Source organism: Tachypleus tridentatus, chromosome 8 (genome assembly GCF_004210375.1).
Source record: "Tachypleus tridentatus isolate NWPU-2018 chromosome 8, ASM421037v1, whole genome shotgun sequence".
In the NCBI taxonomy this organism is placed as follows: Eukaryota; Metazoa; Arthropoda; class Merostomata; order Xiphosura; family Limulidae; genus Tachypleus; species Tachypleus tridentatus.
The window spans coordinates 125327935-125346928 of record NC_134832.1 but is presented as its reverse complement, the minus strand read 5'-3'; the positions used below and the strand labels follow the sequence as shown (position 1 = coordinate 125346928).

General features: G+C 31.0%; 1 protein-coding gene across 23 annotated transcripts in view; it reads left to right on the top strand.

The window, feature by feature from the left end:
- Positions 1–18994, top strand: part of LOC143223427 (uncharacterized) — a 146540-nt gene that overhangs the window by 88015 nt on the left and 39531 nt on the right. For all 23 annotated transcript variants that reach the window (XM_076451406.1, XM_076451393.1, XM_076451394.1 and 20 more), the window contains exons 5-11: positions 2433–2522; positions 3134–3221; positions 4159–4371; positions 4492–4621; positions 7107–7219; positions 10129–10279; positions 13998–14997. In XM_076451406.1, coding sequence (XP_076307521.1) covers positions 2433–2522; positions 3134–3221; positions 4159–4371; positions 4492–4621; positions 7107–7219; positions 10129–10279; positions 13998–14997 — 1785 coding nt within the window. The remainder of the gene's footprint in view (positions 1–2432; positions 2523–3133; positions 3222–4158; positions 4372–4491; positions 4622–7106; positions 7220–10128; positions 10280–13997; positions 14998–18994) is intronic.

The window sequence follows — 18994 nt, the reverse complement described above, 5'->3', positions numbered from 1 at the left end:
ACATTCTTTCGATCCAAGTTTAGTTTGCTTGAAGTTTTGTATTTTTTTAAAATCCAAATATAAGTTACTAAACTTAATAAATTATAGTGGAATTCTGTGGTATCAGTGTCGTTATTTATTACTTTTGTTCTTCAAACGTTTATTTAAAACCTAAAATTTTTTTTGTTACCTAGCAGCAACCAAATACAAAGGTTGTAGCAAGAAAAAATTATTGTTTGCTTTACTTCTTGATTTATTGTTCTGTATTTCAAGAAAAATTAAGTTTAATAATTTGTCTCTAAATAGTAATAATTTATATACATATATAATGTATATTAATTGAAATGTGACTGTATATTACTAAATACTAGTACACTAACACATACTCATGACAGGGAAAAATAAAGGTCAGTTTTATATTACTGGGCACATAACATGAGTACATGTGCACAGTGTCAATCAATGCTTCATGTTACTTAATACGGAAGAAAAAACCTAATTTGACAAAATATTCTTGTATGTGTTTGATCACCGTATGTATTATTCCCATAGGATTTGCTATTGGACATTTATTTTAAGAAATATGTTGGAAGAGTTTTCCAGAGATTCTCATAATGTTCTCTGTGTACCTAACTTTCTAATAGATTTTAATAACCATACAATACTGTGACTTCCCAAAGTTCAGGTCCATTTTCTGGATAAGTTTACTCTTTTATCTTACTGGCATTACCCCAAAGCAGTTTAAATAAAATATGCTGTAATTTAGACATATTTAGTGGTGGTTGCAGTCTCTGAATTAGGACCTAAAGTAATACATATGTTTGGATTGTAAAAGATTGTTTGGAACCATACACCTCAGCCACCTGTATTAGTTAGTTCTTTTAACTGGAAAAGATTGGTTTTATTTTAGGAGTCAAAATTATTCTGAATGTCATACTGTATTTTTATTGACTGTTCATTATCATTTCATTGTCTGATTTTAGGTGAAAGTATCCAAAGTTTTATCATGCATTGTTAAAGCTATGGTTGTTATAATTTAGCTAACTTTTTAAGAATACCTTTCATTTTTGTGATCATATTTGTAAATTAAACATATTTTATTGTAGGTGGTGAGAGTGAGGAAAAGCTGTTTGATAGCTTTATGATTCTTTAGTGAAAATAAAAGCACTTACGAGGGCTGTTCAAAATTACGGGGACTGACGTCATAAAACAAAATGTACTTTATTTAGAAGTTACAGGTCTGGGACCCCTTCAAAGTACTCTCCTCCCCAACGCACACACTTATTCCAATGGTGTTTGCACTTGTTGAAACAGTCCTGGTACGCTTCTTTTGTAATGTACTCCAGCTCTTTCGTCGCATTTGCCTTAATCTCGGGAATCGTTTCAAATCTTCTTCCTTTCAAGGGTCTTTTGAGTTTGGGGAACAAGAAAAAACAGTGGGGAAGAACAGTGATCGAGTGTTTGGCCAAAAACTCACGAGTTCTGAGGCACAAATTTCGCAGCAACGCAGTGCATCTTCAATTTTTCGATTAAAATCTCGTAACAAGATCCAACTGATATCCCACACTCTTCAGCAAGCTCCCTGACAGTCAGACGTCGATTTGCCCGCACCAGGGTGTTGATTTTGTCGGCGTGTGGGTCGTCAGTTGGCGTGGAAGGACGTCCAGGGCGCTCATCATCTTCAATGGACTGTCGACCATCCTTAAAACGCGTTCATGCTACTTGAGACATGCCGTACGATTCATAGCAACATCACCGTAAGCCGTGTTAAGCATAGCAAAAGTTTCAGTCGCAGATTTTCCAAGTTTAACACAAAATTTTACAGCAAGTCGTTGCTCCTTCAGGTCATTCATTCTGAAATCCGCCAAGCGAAAAAAATCGTACTTCACTTAAAACCGCATAGCTAATACACAAATGAAGATATCTGCAATTGGGAAATGGCTTTGGAATCATCTGATCTGTGCGAACCTAGCGACACCAAGTGGGTTCCCCTGGAACCAATTGGAGCCGCGCAATTCAAACAGTCCGTGTATTTTTTGAACAGACCTCGTATACTAGATATGCTGCTCATAACATTTAACCTGGAATAGACTTTTCACAAAAATACAGACAAAATGTAACAAAGAAGGGACAAGAGCTTAACCTAGAATAGGAAAACTAAAATGATGAAGTGAAAAATAAGTTGTTTAGTACAAAGTTCAATGTTTTCCTTCTCTTTATCTTTTGGAGTTTGTTTGATAAACATATTTATTTGACGTATTTATAATACTTTGTTATTCTGTTTTCATCACAAACCATTAAGATTCATTTCATTTTCATACACAGTCTGTTATTTATAATTTTTCTTTCAGTGTTTTAAGTTTTTTTTTTAGTCTTAGAAGAATTTTTTATTTAGTACACTAGTAGCCAAATATATATTTTTTTATATGAGTAAATTTGTTGTACTTTGTTAGGCTCTTGACAGCTTTCTTCTTCTTGTTAACACAGACGGAAAGATTGAAGTGGTATCAGAAAATATCAGTTACTTCTTAAAGTACACCAAGGTATGAGACCTTAGAAGTAAAATTCTGAAATTGATTTTTGTTAACATCATTTCAAGTCACATTACTAGTCTTTGGTAATTTTATATTTGCTCCCTACAGTGGTAAGTCTAGGAATTTACAAAGCTAAAATCAGGGGTCCAATTCCCCTTAGTGGGCTCAGCAGATAGCTCAGTGTGGCTTTGCTATAAGAAAAACACACAATTTTATATTTAGCTTGTCTTAACATAACAAGTTGTACCAACCCCTTTGAAAACTTTTATCGTAACCATTATGAAACTAAGTTGTCAATTAATTTTGAAATGAGATGAAAGAAGTGGTTAATTCTATAAGAGAACTGCAGCTCACCCTTACTTTACTCTTCATAAAAAATATGCACCTTTCTAGGAAAATGTTTTTTTCTTTATATATATACATTTTGGTGAAAGAAATAAACAAATTATGTATCGAATATTTCTGTTCTTCTGAAAAGTAAATTTTTTTCAAGTAATGTGAAAATGGTGTGTGACTTTTATCTAACAAACTGAATAAAATATATTTAAATTAAGTTCCTTTAAACTAGCAGCCAGTTTGGTGCTAAATTGAAATGAATATTTTCATTATTGTTTTACTAGGATGATCTTGTGGGGAAAAGTATTTACAACATAATCCATGTGGGAGATCATGCGAGATTCAGTAGTAACTTGTTACCAATGTCAATAGGTAAGATGTCTTCAAATAGTAGTTTGTGATGGTGCTTAATTTGTTTGTTTGATTCTTAAATAGGACATGACATTTTTGAAGATTATCCTTAAACTTTTTCCTTGCATTAGTGAAACCAGTTAGAAATATAATGATATTTATAAAAAACATGAAAATACTATGAATTACTACATTGGAGATCATTAGTATTTCAAAATATCTTCAAAAAATACTCAAAAGTGATACACAACTCTTCATGAACTTTTTATTGTAATTTCCAGCATTTAATTGTGACATGGCATTCATTTTTTTGTCATGGCATTGTGCCTCGTAGAATGGCTCTGAGTTTTATTGTGTTTTTTCAAGTACAAACTTTTAGTTCATGGCTGTGTTATCTCTTTAAAAATTTGAGAACTAATTACAGTTTTGGACTTGGGAAGTGAAACCTTTTTCATTGATGTGTTTGATCATACCCAAGGTTTCTTAGATTAATTTACTCTAATCCTGCATGAAATAATTTCATTTTCAGGACAGGCTGGTAGAGATCTTAATGAGTAATAAAGTCAAATTGGCTATATGAATGCCTCACACATGGCATTGTTGGTACACAAAAATATATCTAATGGGGAAAAAAAAAAGGTCTTATAGATTAATTTATTTTAATCCCACCTAAAAAAATTTCAAGTGCTATGGCTATAGAAAATTCTCTCTTGTTTAGCTAAAATATTGAGAGTATTATGTGACAAAACTCTGTGGTGTATCTACTAGTCTCTCATGATATTTTTAATAAATATGTTTTGAGATGAGAGCCTACAATTTTTTATATTTTTGTTCAGAAATTTACTGGATATTTATAAATGGAGAAGGGTGCACCAAGTGCTGTTATTCTCAATGTTTGTAAGCTCTCTATATTATCATTTTGTTCTTTTATATTTATATTAATACTTTTCTTCTGCAGGTAATGGGTTTAGCTGGAACACAGAACCTGGCATAAGTACAAGTAAAAGTCGGACGTTTAACTGCCGTTTTCTGATTAAAGCTTTTGAAGATCCTGACGAGAGTATGGAAGAAAAACAGACACGTGTATCTCACTATGAGAGCATGCAGATCTCCACTGTTCTCCTACCTCATCCTGCTGACCATTCAGATAATTCAGAAGCTGAGACTTCGGGTTAGTTCTTAAGTTTCGTCTTTGTTTTTCACCTTTGTGACAAAGGTCATTATGTTCATGGTGCTGTCAGTATGTTAATTCATTTGTAATGTAAAATGTGTTGTTGTTTTTTTTCAATAGATGCACAAAACTTTTTGTTTTGTGTGGCTCGTCGAATCCCTTCAAATGAACAGAATCAAGGCTCATCTGGTATAGAACAGTTTACAACAAGGCTAGACATAACAGGCAAGATCTTAGCCATTGATACCAGGTAAGTGTTATCTGCTTTAGTTCCAAAACAGTACTATTTTCTCTTACCCAAAGTAATCTCAATCTTGGAGGTTTGCCCTCAAAGCATTGCTAAAAAAATGTTCTGCTAACAGTGTACCAGTTTTTATTAATACCCTTTCAGTTTTTGTGCCATTTCAGAATACATGATGATCATGTGGTTAGCATCTACTAATCATACTGTACCATCTGTACTAGGGCAGTTAGCTCCCTTTACTATTCTACCACAAAGATCACTTTGTAGATTTGCATTTTAGTGTGTAATATGTGTGTTTTTAACTTGTTATTCATGTAACTACAAAGTTTTGATTGTGTTTGGTCACAAATTTATATCCGTTACAAATTTTAAGTTTTGACTCGTGTTGGAGTTCCATTGTTCTTACTTGTTCATTTTAGAAATATTTCTATTTTCTGAATTCTAATTTTTTCATATGAATTCAAGATTTAATATGAAGGATGATTAAATTGTCCCATTAATAGACAGTGGTCATGATGTAATTCTCCACATCTCAGGATCAACAATGTCTGCTGAGGAAGCACAAGCTTTAGTTCATAAGGAGTTCATGTCTTATATTTGACTGATGTTTTCTTCCATTCACATCATGCCAGTGGTGCAGTGGATCTAAAATGATAGAAACCAGGTTTCAATACCTTTGGTGAACAGAACACAGAGATAGCCTTTTATATACCTCTTTGTTTAATTACAACCAGTCAATCCTTCCATGTCAATATTTTTTGTAAGAAGGATATAACTATTATGTGGAAGTTTATTTCTATGGCACTTTCTACCTGTTACAGTGTCTCTATGTAATCTGCTGAGTTAGATATTGTTCATTTTTCTTGGAAGACCTGTAACAACTTTTATAGCTGTAGTTTTCTCATTCCCAGTATGTTTAATCATCTTCAGCAACTCTTTTTGTTTCCTGCTGTGGATGGACCTAATATTTGCACTTGATGATTTAATTCTTTGATATTTTCATTGCCAGTATTTGGTAAATTAGAATTTTATAATTGTTTTACCATACGAATTATTTTAGCTTACATTTTTGGTATAGGTACTGGTTGTACATGACATTTAGTGTCTGAGTAATTGCACTTTTGGCTAATATTGTGCGTGTGTTGGTTGTTATGTTTACAAGTTCCTTTTTCCTTTACTACTAGACATATCTATTTGGGGATTTGATTTGAGGCAAAATTTGCTATTTTAACTGGTTACCTTTTTTTTTTTAACATTTGTGTCCTTTGTCTTATAGGTTGTTTGAGTTGACTTGTATGTTTGATATTGAATGGTCTTTTATCCCATAATTTCCTTTAGTGGTTTTGTACTTTAGATGTTTGTTGTTTTATGTTTTATGGCACTCCTATTCTTTCAAGGCAGTTACTTTCCACTTGATTGAATACTGTTGTGCCTATACCAGCTTCCTCCACTTTTACAGTATGTGATTCTAACTTTGGCAAGTGGAGGTAGTACTTTTTTTTTTTACATTGAAATATGTTTCCTCACCCGTTTCTCATCCTTCCTTTCTGCTGATGTGCTGGTGTTTCTAGTTTGTACCTATGAATTCTTGAAAATGATGGTTGGTTCAGAATAGTAGATGGAGGAAGCTGCACTAGTAGATGGTGCAGTATGATTGGTAGAGGGTAGTAAAAGATCAGCAGTTTGGGAATGGCAAAGAAATGAAGGTGTGTAAAAGACACACTGTTAAAAAAGTTTTTTAGTAATGCTTAGAGGGCAAATCAGGATCAAATGTAGCTTTAGGTTAGATGATGTAAGTACCTATAAGAAATATATATTCAGGGTAAGGAAATATTAATGTCTGAGATGTTTTCTTTCACATCTCTGTAAACCTATTATTTGTAAGTTATTTGGTTCTGAGAAAATAGTCATACTGTGAATTGAGAGAACATTTAAGAAGTTCACATTCAACTCCATAACACTATTGATTTTTATGGATTCTTTTTTTAAGGTTTACTTGGCTTGGATATAAAAAATATAATTTAATTTGTTTCTGTTTGCTAATTCTTAAATCTTGTAAATTTTCTGAATAAAGCGAAGAATAATGTGTTCAAAAATTAAACTGAATTATTTTTAGATTGATTCTGGTACAGTTAGGATTGTGATTATTTACAAATATTGATCTATACTATGTTTATCAACTGTACATAATACAGTGCAAACATTTAAGGAAATAATTGTGTTATAGTAAAAGTGTGCTATATTTTGAAACTGTATATATAATTCTTACAAGGAGAATGAAAAGAGATGATGGAAATTTGAATTGGAACAAAATATACATACACCAGGTAATGCAGTAGACTACAGAGTTGATTTATAACTGTAATTTTGTCTTCTAAACAAAATATAAATTGGGAAAGTAAACATCTTCATTACAGTAGTATGCATTATAACAAAGGTTTTGGATGTATCTGTGTAACTAGTGTTAGTAATGTAATATTACTGTATTTAGTGGAGTGTCTTCAACATACAGTCAGTATCTCAACAAGGATCTTGTTGAAAGAATTATCCAAGGACTGTGTGACCCTAAAGATCTTCATAAGCTGAATCAGCATCTTAAAGAAAGTAAGTTTAAATATGACCGTTGTTGATTATTAGTCTAATTTATCGTGAAATCTATTCTTGTACTCGTTAGTATTAATAGGCTATGAAATATTTTTTTATACAAGTTGTACAAATACGCATCATAAGAATAGTTTATCTTTTATTGTCTGGTATTTATTTAGGTCATTGAGTACACAGTCACAATGCAACTTTAAAATTTAATTGAAATATACAGGATCGGACAAAGGTTGTTTCTTTGGAACATAGTTTAATTTTTAATATATTATTCTGAAATGATGTTTATTAGTTTCAAGGTCTGAAAACAATGTTGGCAGTCAGGGTATGCAACTGATAACCTAGTGGTTGTAGAATATCTTTGTAGTTTGATTGTTCTTTTAATTAAGGCCATTTCCTATTCATCTGAATTAATATCATGCAATCTTAGAAGTTCCTCTAGTAAACATTATTACATAACTGTGTAATTCTGTTTGTATTTCAACAATTTATTGTTTAAAATCATTGTAACATTGATATTTCATCATTATATGATACTTATTTCATTTTGTGAATCAAAATGCAAAAGAAATGTTCAAATTTTTTTTAAGTTCCTTTAAATCACTAGATGTCTTATCCAGAAATATTGCAGTTCTTAAATTTTTACATAACTGCATAATTCTTTTTGTTTTTTAATAGTTTCTTACTCAAAATTATTGTAGAATTGGTGTTTTATTATTATATAACACGTTTAATTTTTGTATAAAAATGCTTTTTTTTTTGCTGGCTCATAAGCTTATGTTTATTTCTCCCAGTCAAATTTCAGTGTTCTTGGTTATCTCAACATTTATTTTATTTACATCTTCTGTTTATTTGGTTGTGAATTTATTGGTTGAACTCTTTGTTTATAGTACTGCCCTGGAAGTTCTTGCAAACTTTGATTGGTTCTCAGCTTTGAAAAGGGATACAGCCTTAAAATCTGATAACTGTCAGAAAGTGATTCTCAACTTTCACAAGGGCTACAGCCTAAAGCTAATTAACCCTTAGAAAGGGGAGATTCTAAGATTTAACTTTCTGTAGGTGAGAATACAATAATCCAATATAAAAATTAGTTGTGGTTTTGAAAAATGCTCAATTTTAGTGCAGTAAGTTGTAAAGAAGCAACCTCAACAGAAAGTTTGAAATACCTACCAAATAACTCTGTGGTTTCTGATGGTATCCCAGTCATGCCTAATAACTTTTATTCATTATATTATGTTTCTTTGAAATAAATACACTTCATGTGAAGATATTTAGTAGAAGGAATTACATTAAAGCTCAGTCCTCCAACAGCAAACTGTTTAGATGACACAAATATTTTTATTGAATATGTTGTTAAGTTTGGTGTATTCAAGTAATACAAAATTTAAAAGAGCAAAGAGAACATATTTTTATTGAATACAAACTATTACAGTTACATATAAATTGATTTGGCCACAAATGCTGTTGGCCAAATATCCCATTATGAAACCTTTCGAAGGAAATGGTAATGCCATTATCACAGATGATGTCATAGTTCACCAATAAATTGTTCTCAGTCGTAATGTGTTTATGTGATTACTTCATTCAACAAATAAAGTATGAAAAGAAATACATTCCTCATTATCAAACAAGTTAAAACAGGATATATGGAAATGAAAAATTTTGATGAAAGAAAAACAAAAGTAACAAGAAAGGACTTATTTTTTGGAAAACAATGTTCCACAACAAAATTTAGGAAATTTTACAGCTTTGAAAAGCTGGACAAATTCAGAAAATAATTTATTTAGGAAGTTTGTACAAAGTCACATGCAATTTTTCTGTTTGAGAAATTTTCAAAAAATGTAAGCAGATATCAGTGATACCCTAATGGGCTGAGAAGGGTTAAACCAATACCAGTGTTGCTTCTAGGATGTATACTTTGCATATTTACATTGTTTTGATTGCCACTGGTGTAAAATAATCATTTGCCTGCATACCAGTCCACACACACACATACACAAAAAAGTAGTATATATTCAATCATAATAGGAAAATTCAGACCAGTAGTTAGCTCATTTGGATGTGGAAAGTGAATGGAATTGGCTGCATTACATTGGCATTTGGTTGTGAAGGAGATTCCCTTGATGTTATAAGATATTCATGGTTGATAATTGCAGAAAAAATTAAAATTTCAAAGATGTTGAAGAAGCTGTTAATTTTCAAAAAATATTACTACAGTTTTCTATTCAAATCAGTGAAAAATAGAAATAAAAAAATAGTCACAGGAAATATGATTGCAGTGTAAGTTTTGTCTGTGCATGTGTTTACATGAAAGTGGATTAATCAACCAGCTCACATACCACATTTTACCATATTTTCAGTACAAAAATGAAACAAATAGCATGAATGAATTTACTCTTTCTTTGATTAAAAGTTACTCAATCATGTTATGCCTGTGAAGTTGATACCTACTTCATTACATGTACACTTTCTGGAAGTCATTAGGAGATTTAGCCTTCTTGAGAAAAGTCCTAGAAGCAACACTGAACACTATCATATGTTTTGAACACAAAATATTTTCAAGTTATTAACCCTTAAACAGCAGTGATGATGCGGGTGGCATCATCAACTGATGATGGCCGTCATTTATAGGTTAATTTATGTGTTTTATCATGCATAGTACATTTAATGTTTAAAGAAAATCCTTCATATGAAGTTTTATGAATCTTCTTGACTGCTGTGATGGATGTTAGTATCCATTGATTTTATTGATTGTTGAAGTTTTCTGAGGTTAAGCACGCATATTGCTTTTTATGTAATGTAATGTGCCAAGAATTCTGAAATGTTAAAAGCAACTTTATCATATAGGTACTTAGATATGTCTTTATTTATTGTCTATTTGAAATTTATGTATATGTATGTATTTGTCTTTATAGCCCTTCAGGTTGGCAGCAACACCAGTGGCATTTATCGATTAAGAGTTGCTCCCGAAAAGTACATCCACGTCCAAACTAGAAGTAAACGTGTTGCCTACAATCCTTTGACAAATGAACAGGAATTCATTATGGCAACACATTCAATTATTAGGTATAAAAATAGTTATTAAATGTATGTACATATAAAATAATTTTTTGTTACAAAAATATCCTTTTCTATGATGTAACTGGTTTTAATCTTTTTTGATATGTATATCAGTATTGTTCTATGAAAAATATTTTGTATGAAAGGCTGGAAATGTGATAAAAATTCAGGTTTGTGTTGAATAAATTCAATTGCAAATGAATATACACTGTTATCTGTGTATTCATAAAGTTCAATAGTTTATAGTTATTAGTATGTGAAAAGTTGTATTTTTGTGCATTTACAATTTTATTTTAATATAAAACTCTGATTTGTATTCTAGTCAAAAATGTTAATTTGAAAGTAAACCTTATTAAGAAGTTTGACAAATCTAGATACAAATGTTGCATTTAGATAAATAAAACAAAATCTTATTAGTTGTAGTAGAAAATGTAATTACAACAATTGTTAAATGAATGTAAATGTCAGTTTTCTGAAACATTTTTTTGTTCATCCTTGTACATCAGTTTTTCATCTTGATTTACTTGTGATGTACTTTTCCTGTTCCTATATACTAGTAAAGTGAAGAGCATGTGCCTATTGTTTATTTTAACAAGATAAATGAGGTTGTGAATAAACTATTTGATTTCTACATTTTTTGTTGCTATTCTGGCCAGATGTGGCTTAGTGGTTAGTGTGTCAGACTATGGATCTACATTCATGTACGGACCATGTCTGTAAAACAGGAAATAATAATAAAATCAATTGTATATTTAGACAAAAAGCGTGCTACTTGAAAGTTAGATTGTAAAAAAAAAAAACTGTGATAAACAATACAAGCTTGGTATTTGAATGGCTATAATAGAAGTTTGGTTTAAAAACAATTATTATGGACTAACAAAACAGAACACAGATGTGTTGGCTGATGTACAATCTTTATGTTGAATTTTATACAGTCTGTATACACATATAGCAATTGTGACTGCCCAACACAATGGTTTTAGGTAAGTATAATTTTGTATTGAAAATTGCACATCAGTGGTAGCATTTGAAAACACAAAACTTTTATATAGTTTACACAGTACCTTCTTTGAGGAGCACAACTTACACTGTTTTTTGTACAGTGTAGAACCAGAAAACTAAAATATTTAGATGCCATATCAATAAGCAAAATCATTATCTATATCTATGAATAATGTTTTGAAACAAACAGTAAAGTTTATAAACTTTCTTTGTCTTTCCATTGTTACAAATGATGGTTCACTGATATTTCAGTGAATACTCAGTATATTTTCCCTCTTTTTGTTTGGAAAGGGGTAAGTACTGTCAGATCTAAAAATGACATAAGTTTTATTTTCAAGCAAGCAGGAACATCAGTCACATTCACACTTAGATAACAGAAACGGTAATGACCTTCATGACCACAACTTTGAAGGTGGAGCTATTTTTAGTTAACCTCCTTATAAGAGTAATTAGGATAGAAACTTGTGTACACTGTGCATGAGAATGAATAAAGAGTAATAAATTTTCTCAATGAATACACGATCTTAAAATGTGATGACTATCGTAGTAGAAAACAGTGACTGTTTCCATAAAATCCAGCACAAGACAGTAAACCAGTATATTGACTTTTTTGTGCAGGAACCTTATTTGTTGGGGTCAGTGTGGCATTTAGTGGTTAGTATGGTCATATTGTGAATCTTAAAATTCATGGTTTGACTCTTGTTTTTTCTTTGACAGTGTGTTCTGTAGGTGTGTTATAAGTTTGATGGGCAGTTCCACTGTTCATTTAGTGTATTCCAAGAGTTTGTGATTGGTGCTGTTGACTGTATTTCATGAATTCAAAATTAGGGATGGATAATGCAGAAAGATCTTGTGTAACAGTTTGCTGAAACAACCAGTGTCATGAATTTTATTTATGAATTTATCAGTGTTTACTCATATTTTTCACCTGATTATACTTGTTGTCCATGTTATCTTTGGTATGTTCCTCAGTTAATTAATTGTTTTAGTCCATGGATGCAACATGTTTCTACTTTTAAATGTTCATTTAAGGCTAATAATTGTGAACTTGTGTATCAAGCCAGTTTAATTTAACTAGCATCGGTGTTAAGTTTTATAAGCTGTTATGAGGTTCACATGTTAATTTGGCATAAAATATAAACTGTAACCCGGGTATGTTGTTGAACTGCACTGTGTAAGGTCAAGCCCATTTGTTGTGTATTTATTTATTTATGAAAATGTGCTTAATAATGAATGATAAATTCTGTAGCCCAATATGATGAGTGGTAGTATATTTATAACACCATAATGAATGGTTGTGATAATAAGATCTTTTAACTCTTTGTATATGGGCTCTGTCATTTTTGATCAACCTTGTAACCACCATGTAACTATGAAACTATAGTTACTGTACAAAATTTAGTAAACATTATATCACTGTTGTTCACTAAAATCAGGTTTGTTTGTTTTTTAAATAAAGTATAGTTTCCAAAGATTTGTTTGTGAATTTATGAAGTATTTACTGAGTTAGCTGTAGTAAAAAGTGGTTTTTTTTATGCTATGAGTAGAAATATTTCTTTTCATTTTACAGTTTTCACATTTTATTCATATAGCCTGTAGAACCTCCAAAATTAGTATCAAAAGTTATTTTGGCAAAACTTTGTACAGTCAGTCTAGACTGACTGCAGGCTGTAACAAACATTTAGAAACATTTATCCTAACAATCTGTACTTTGTGACATTTTCACTCTGCTTGCTTTTAATTTTGTTCTTGTGCAATGCCCTTCACACCTGAAGTACACAAGAGGTAATTAAACAAAGTGGAAAAACTTGGTTTAACAGTAGATCAGGTTATAGTTAGGATACAGTTAACTGTCTTGTGAAATTGTATTTACTTTTTTTTTCTTAAACTTTTTATTACATAATCTCCTAAGATTATAATTTTCACAATTTAGTTGCTTTTGTTAAAGAATATACAAAAATTTTGTACTTATATTAGGGATGATGTCTATTTTGGTAATTTGTACATTGAGAGCATACTTATATAGCACTAGTCTTTTTCTGTACTGTATCATTCCTTTAGAAAATCATCAATTTTCCTTTCAAATATACATTTTAAAACAAAAATAAACTAATAAAATTTCCAAAACTAATTTAATTGACTTTCCAGGAAAGCTATAAATAAGTCAAACAATTTGTTTCGTGCTCAGAGCAGAAAAATATGATTGCAAACAATGAAACTGAATTAAGTATCTACTTCTAACAAGTTGGAAACCCAGGAAATCATGGAAGGAAAGAGAGGAAATCTAAAATTGGTAACTCGAAGTATAGATGTATTATGTGCCACAGAGGAGTGAAAACTTGAATATTTACTTAAATATTTCCTTTTGAAACTTGAATAATAATATAACAGTTGGAATTATAAACTACATTTCAATGGTGAGCTCATTGACATACATTGGCAAAATTGTTTAATTAAATGTTTGATATAACTATGTAAAATGGTCTTGTAAATGTTGAGTCATAGGGTATGAAATAAATTAAGACATTCTTAAACTTATTTGTTTTGTGTAAATGGTTTTTAACTTTAAGAGTGCATCAGTATTTTTACTTTTTATAAATATTCAGAATCTTTAAATTAGTAAAACCTACAAAGATCAGTAGATGGTTTACCTCTTTTATCAGCATCTTTTAAACTTATTTTGATATATATTTTAGTTCAACATGTTTTATCTATTCAATAGAGACCCCGACTTTCCAAATGTGAGTCAACGAAATGGTACTCCTTTTGTCACTGGAAGTTCTTCCCCATCCAGTAGTATGGGCACTGGTGCCACTTTAAATGCTGTAGTTAGTGAGCCTTCTTCTAGCTCCCTTTATTCCAGCCTTACCTCATTGCCTTCATCCTCTCATGAAATCAGCTTTGATGATTTTGGCCTTGAACTTTTCTCTTCACCAAACTGGGAAATAGCATCAGGAAATGACAGAGAAGTATTGACTTCAAGCAGTACTGTTCCCAGTTCTTCATCAGTGACTTGTGCCAGTAGTGAAAGTAATGCTAGGTTGACTTTGAGTGTTGTACAGCAGGCCCAATTGACTACCAGTGTCTTCTCAACAGACACTTTACCTGTAACACATTCTCCAGCCCCTCAGATGACTTCACCAAGTAATGCTGGGGTTGGTAGACTAACTCCACTTACAACATACACATATAGTCCTCTTCAGGGTCCACCTTCAAGTGGAAGAGCAACTCCTGTGTTATCAGAGGTGAAGAAGGTGGAAGATGAATTATGTGTTATTTCGGACATTAACTCTGTTAACAGAGATGTTCCATTGGTACCATTTTCAGAGCATCACACTCCAGCTAGAACTAATCCAAAACTCAGAAATGTATTAGCTCAGAGTGTTGAGGATAGAAAATCTTCTGCTGAAGCAACTTCATTTTCAAAAATGTTTGGTGATAACAGTAGTTCACAAAGTAATGCTATAGGTCCAGAAAATGGTTTGGTAATAAAGGGAACATATGTAGTTACAGGTGATGAAAGCTCTAATACTTCATCCAAAAATGTAATATTAAGGGAACTCTTAAATCAGGATGAAGATGCTATTTCCGAATTCAAACCTCACTTTTCTAGTGGTGATATTAAAAGTGGAATGTCTTCTACAGGCACAGACAGTTTCAGAAATGATATAAATAAAACAACTTCTAAAACGCCTGTGAACAATAACAACATGCTTAGAAAGGTAAGATGATGTAGCTTAATTTTCTGTATGGGCTTTGTTGTTTTGACTGGCTTTGTAACCACCAAGTAACGATAAAAGTATACATACTATAACTTTTAGAATGGTACTTGTATTTTCACAAAATTTTGTTAGATTTTGTAAACAAAAAGTCATATTAGTTATCTTTCCTAAATATTTGTCCATGAGTATGTGGAGTCAGAGTATTGACTAGTGTAAGTCAGCCATATTTGAAAATAACATTTTTTTTACTTACTTGAAAATAATGTGGTGAGTTATTTTTATTGTTTGACTGAATAATAGTATAATGAATGATTTTAATTTTTCAATGAAAAATGTTTTTTTGTCAGGTCTATGTCTCATAATGAATAAAACAAATAGTAAACTTGGAAAAATCTTCATTTATTTAACATTTTTTTCAAAAATCTGTGTATACACATGTCATCATCAGGAAAGTTATGTACTATTTAGTAATTCCTAAACACCATTAAAATGAACCCTTGATTATTACCATTTGACAAATAACAGGCTTAATTGAATGTATTTTTGTTTTATCAGTGAATAAAAGTACTGGTAGATAATTAATGATATTAAATGAGGATGCATAGGATAGGTTACTTCACTAACAAAGGCAGCACATTCTGGAAATTTAGGGAGAAACTACAGGCTGGCCTTTAAGTCCCTACCCATCCATATGTTGTGTCTAAACAACATTATAATACTAATGATGAGTTGAAGGTAGCTGTTACAGTGGCATTTGGAACAATAACCCCTGCTATGTCGAGAAAATGTCTCACAGAACATGGCGTAACATAATATTATACAGCGAGAATGAGGGACAGCACACAGATACACTGGATACATAAGATATATGGATGGGTAGGGACTTAGGGCCACCCTGTACACACTTGACCTGTTTAAAATAAGCTAATAAATTTTTACACCTCCTTGTGCATAGTACCCAAACCCAAAAAGTTTTCCTATGAAACAGTGCTTCATGTGAAATTAACTAAAGTTTATCCACTATCATTTTGAGTTTTGGAAAAAAAGCCAAAATTAGGTATAAAATTGAGTATAGTTATTAATGATGCAAAAACTTTGTCAGGGAAAGCCTTGGACTAAATTAAATGATGAGTGAAGCCAACTCATTAGTTACATCCATTCAGTTTGGCCACAAATACAGATACAATTTTGATGTGTTTTTACATAGCTTACTGGTACTACGGTATCAGTGATATGGTATTGATGGTTATTTACCTTTACAACCAACTCAGTTCTGTGTTTGTTTTCATCTAGTAGCCCATTGTATTCAGCAGTTCACACTTTAAAAAAGTGGACGAGCATACACTCGTTCCGTTCACCACCGGTGTCTTCTTTTGGCAATTCACAAAAGAGCCTGCACTCCCCAGTTTGGGTTAATGTGCTCTCAACAATAATACCCATACCATAGATCATCAGTGCCACAGTAATAAACTGGTGTATTAGGCAAGATATAAAAGTATCGCTTATTACGGGTGATAAATAAGTAAAGTAGCACATTAACAAGAGTGATGATGACAAATTTATACAAACAATTAACAAAGCACCTAAAGAAAAATTTATGTACATTATTGTGCAAAAGTACAATTGAGCACCTCAAATCTGTAGGACTGCCAAGTGTAAGATGATTTTCATGTTGGAAATTTATTCATGTTTTATTCGTTAACTTGGTCGATCTGATAGTCACCATAAAAAATATGAAATAAATCTGAATTATTCTTGTTTTTCTTACTAGAATGACTACAGATTATAACAAATCTACATTTATTTATCCTAAATAGCTTTAGGTTCATAACAGTCTACATCTCTTTCTACTTAATTATATTATTGTGTTACATTTTGAACTATGAAACAAGCTGTAAACCTCTCAGTGAGCACACGTACATATCTTATGTTAGCTTACTGAATGATGTAAAACATGAGTTACTTTTAAACATATCTTATGGAGAAATCATTTTATTATTATTATTCATTACCATACATAATCTGTTTTTAACTTAACAAGTCTCTAATTGTATAACAATAAATAAAAGAAATATACATAAAAACATGAAATGTAGCACTTACATTTATCCTGTTGTTGTTTTGCTGTCAGCTTCCTAATAAAATTTAAAGGTACTTTTTGTAGTGATGGTACTAGTACATTAAATAATTTTTATTTATTGGAAAGATACACAAAAAACATACAATAATAATACACACAAAAAAATATACTATAATTATTATAATTTAACTTGTCTTTCTTACTACAGCACAAGTGCCCTAAGATAATTCCTTCTGCCCTTTGAACTGAACTTGGTGAGAGCAACTTTTAATTTGTAAACAAAATAACTAAAAATTTCTACTGTGAACAATAAAGCATTATACAACATTCACTAAATTAAAACTTTGTCTTTCTGTTGGTCATAGATGGTATAATAGAAATTCTCAAAGAGAGGTATCAGCAATTTGTGATAGAATGTGATAGGTGAGCCTTATTTTCTAGTTTATATCTGCAAATATAGAAAATTGAAGGCAATACAAAATCAGACAAATTTGTCAGAATAATATCTGTAAGGTAAAAAAATAATTTACATTAAACTTTAGACTATACAAAAGAGGAATGAAGAAAAAATCTAAGTAATGGTTAGATGGTGCAAGCAAGTCTCACAATTCTTGTACAAGAGGAAATTGAAGATTTATTTAAATACTTCTATTTTAAACTACTTTCTACAGTTTGTTGCCATATTTGTATGCATTTATAATAAAGTAGTTTAAGTTTTGAATATAGTTACTGTGAAAGGTTGTGACATGTACACTTTGAGTTACTCATAGTAAGAAGGTTAATTTGTTTCAGTTTTTGCTTTAAAGATGTCTTTTGATTTGTTATAGGTAAGTCAGTATGACTAACACTTAATAAGAGCCATTTTGGGATTGTCTTTTTAAAAGGCACAAGAACTACTATGATTTTTTAGAAAGTTATTCTTGTAGTATAGAGGGAAATCTCAATCTTCTGACCCATCCTGTACAATCAAGTTGAAGTCTGCATATAAAGACACTTTATGATGTTACATTCATAGGTTAATTTAAAAAAATGTTCCCATTGTATACCAATAAACTATGTATGAGAATACAGTTTATAACTCAAATTTTCAAATTCATTTCAAAATGGAATATTGTAAAAAATCTCAAATTATTTTTTCTGTATCATGATACACCTGAGCTCCAATTTTTCACTTTAGAAATTTTCATCTTCTGTGATAGGCTGCTGCTGTTTCCAACCAATTAAAAACACAGACTGTGTGCTTAGTAACAAGTTGTAATCTAAACTTTGAATCTTCTACTTTATTTTATTTACTGAGATAGCAGTAAATTCGTTAAACCCACCTGATAAACTCCTAACCTTTTTCTCACTGACTTTCAAGATTGTTTGTCAGTCAGCTTTAATTTGTTGAAGGAATTTGCTTATAACCATAAAAAATCATGATTTGTTTAGTTATAAATTTTACAATTTTGTGTTCTGCTTTTCCACTATTATCCTTTAGCTGACCAGAATAACTTGTTTGTGTTGACTGGCTTTGTTACTGTGCTGCACAGTAGATTTTTGTTTCTTTTACAGTGTGCATAGAAAGCCAAATAATTATAGTAGTTTTGGAAAATTCTATTCTGTTGAATTTATTTTATTGTTTAGAAGCTAGAATTCGTATAAGAAAGTTGCATTTCGAACTGCTGATATTCAAATTATAAGAAAATGCAAATTGTATGACTTTGAAAGTAAAGATTTCTATAAGTAAATAAAAAGAAATATATCAATCCTGCTTACATATCACAGCTATTGATTTTTCTTCTAAATTTACTTATAAATACTTCTAATTAACTTTCATTTAAAAATTTGAAACTTATTTTTTGTAAATGTTTTATTTCAGTATCAGTTACATCATTAGGCTAAATGAGATTAAACTTTATTACATCTAACATGGAG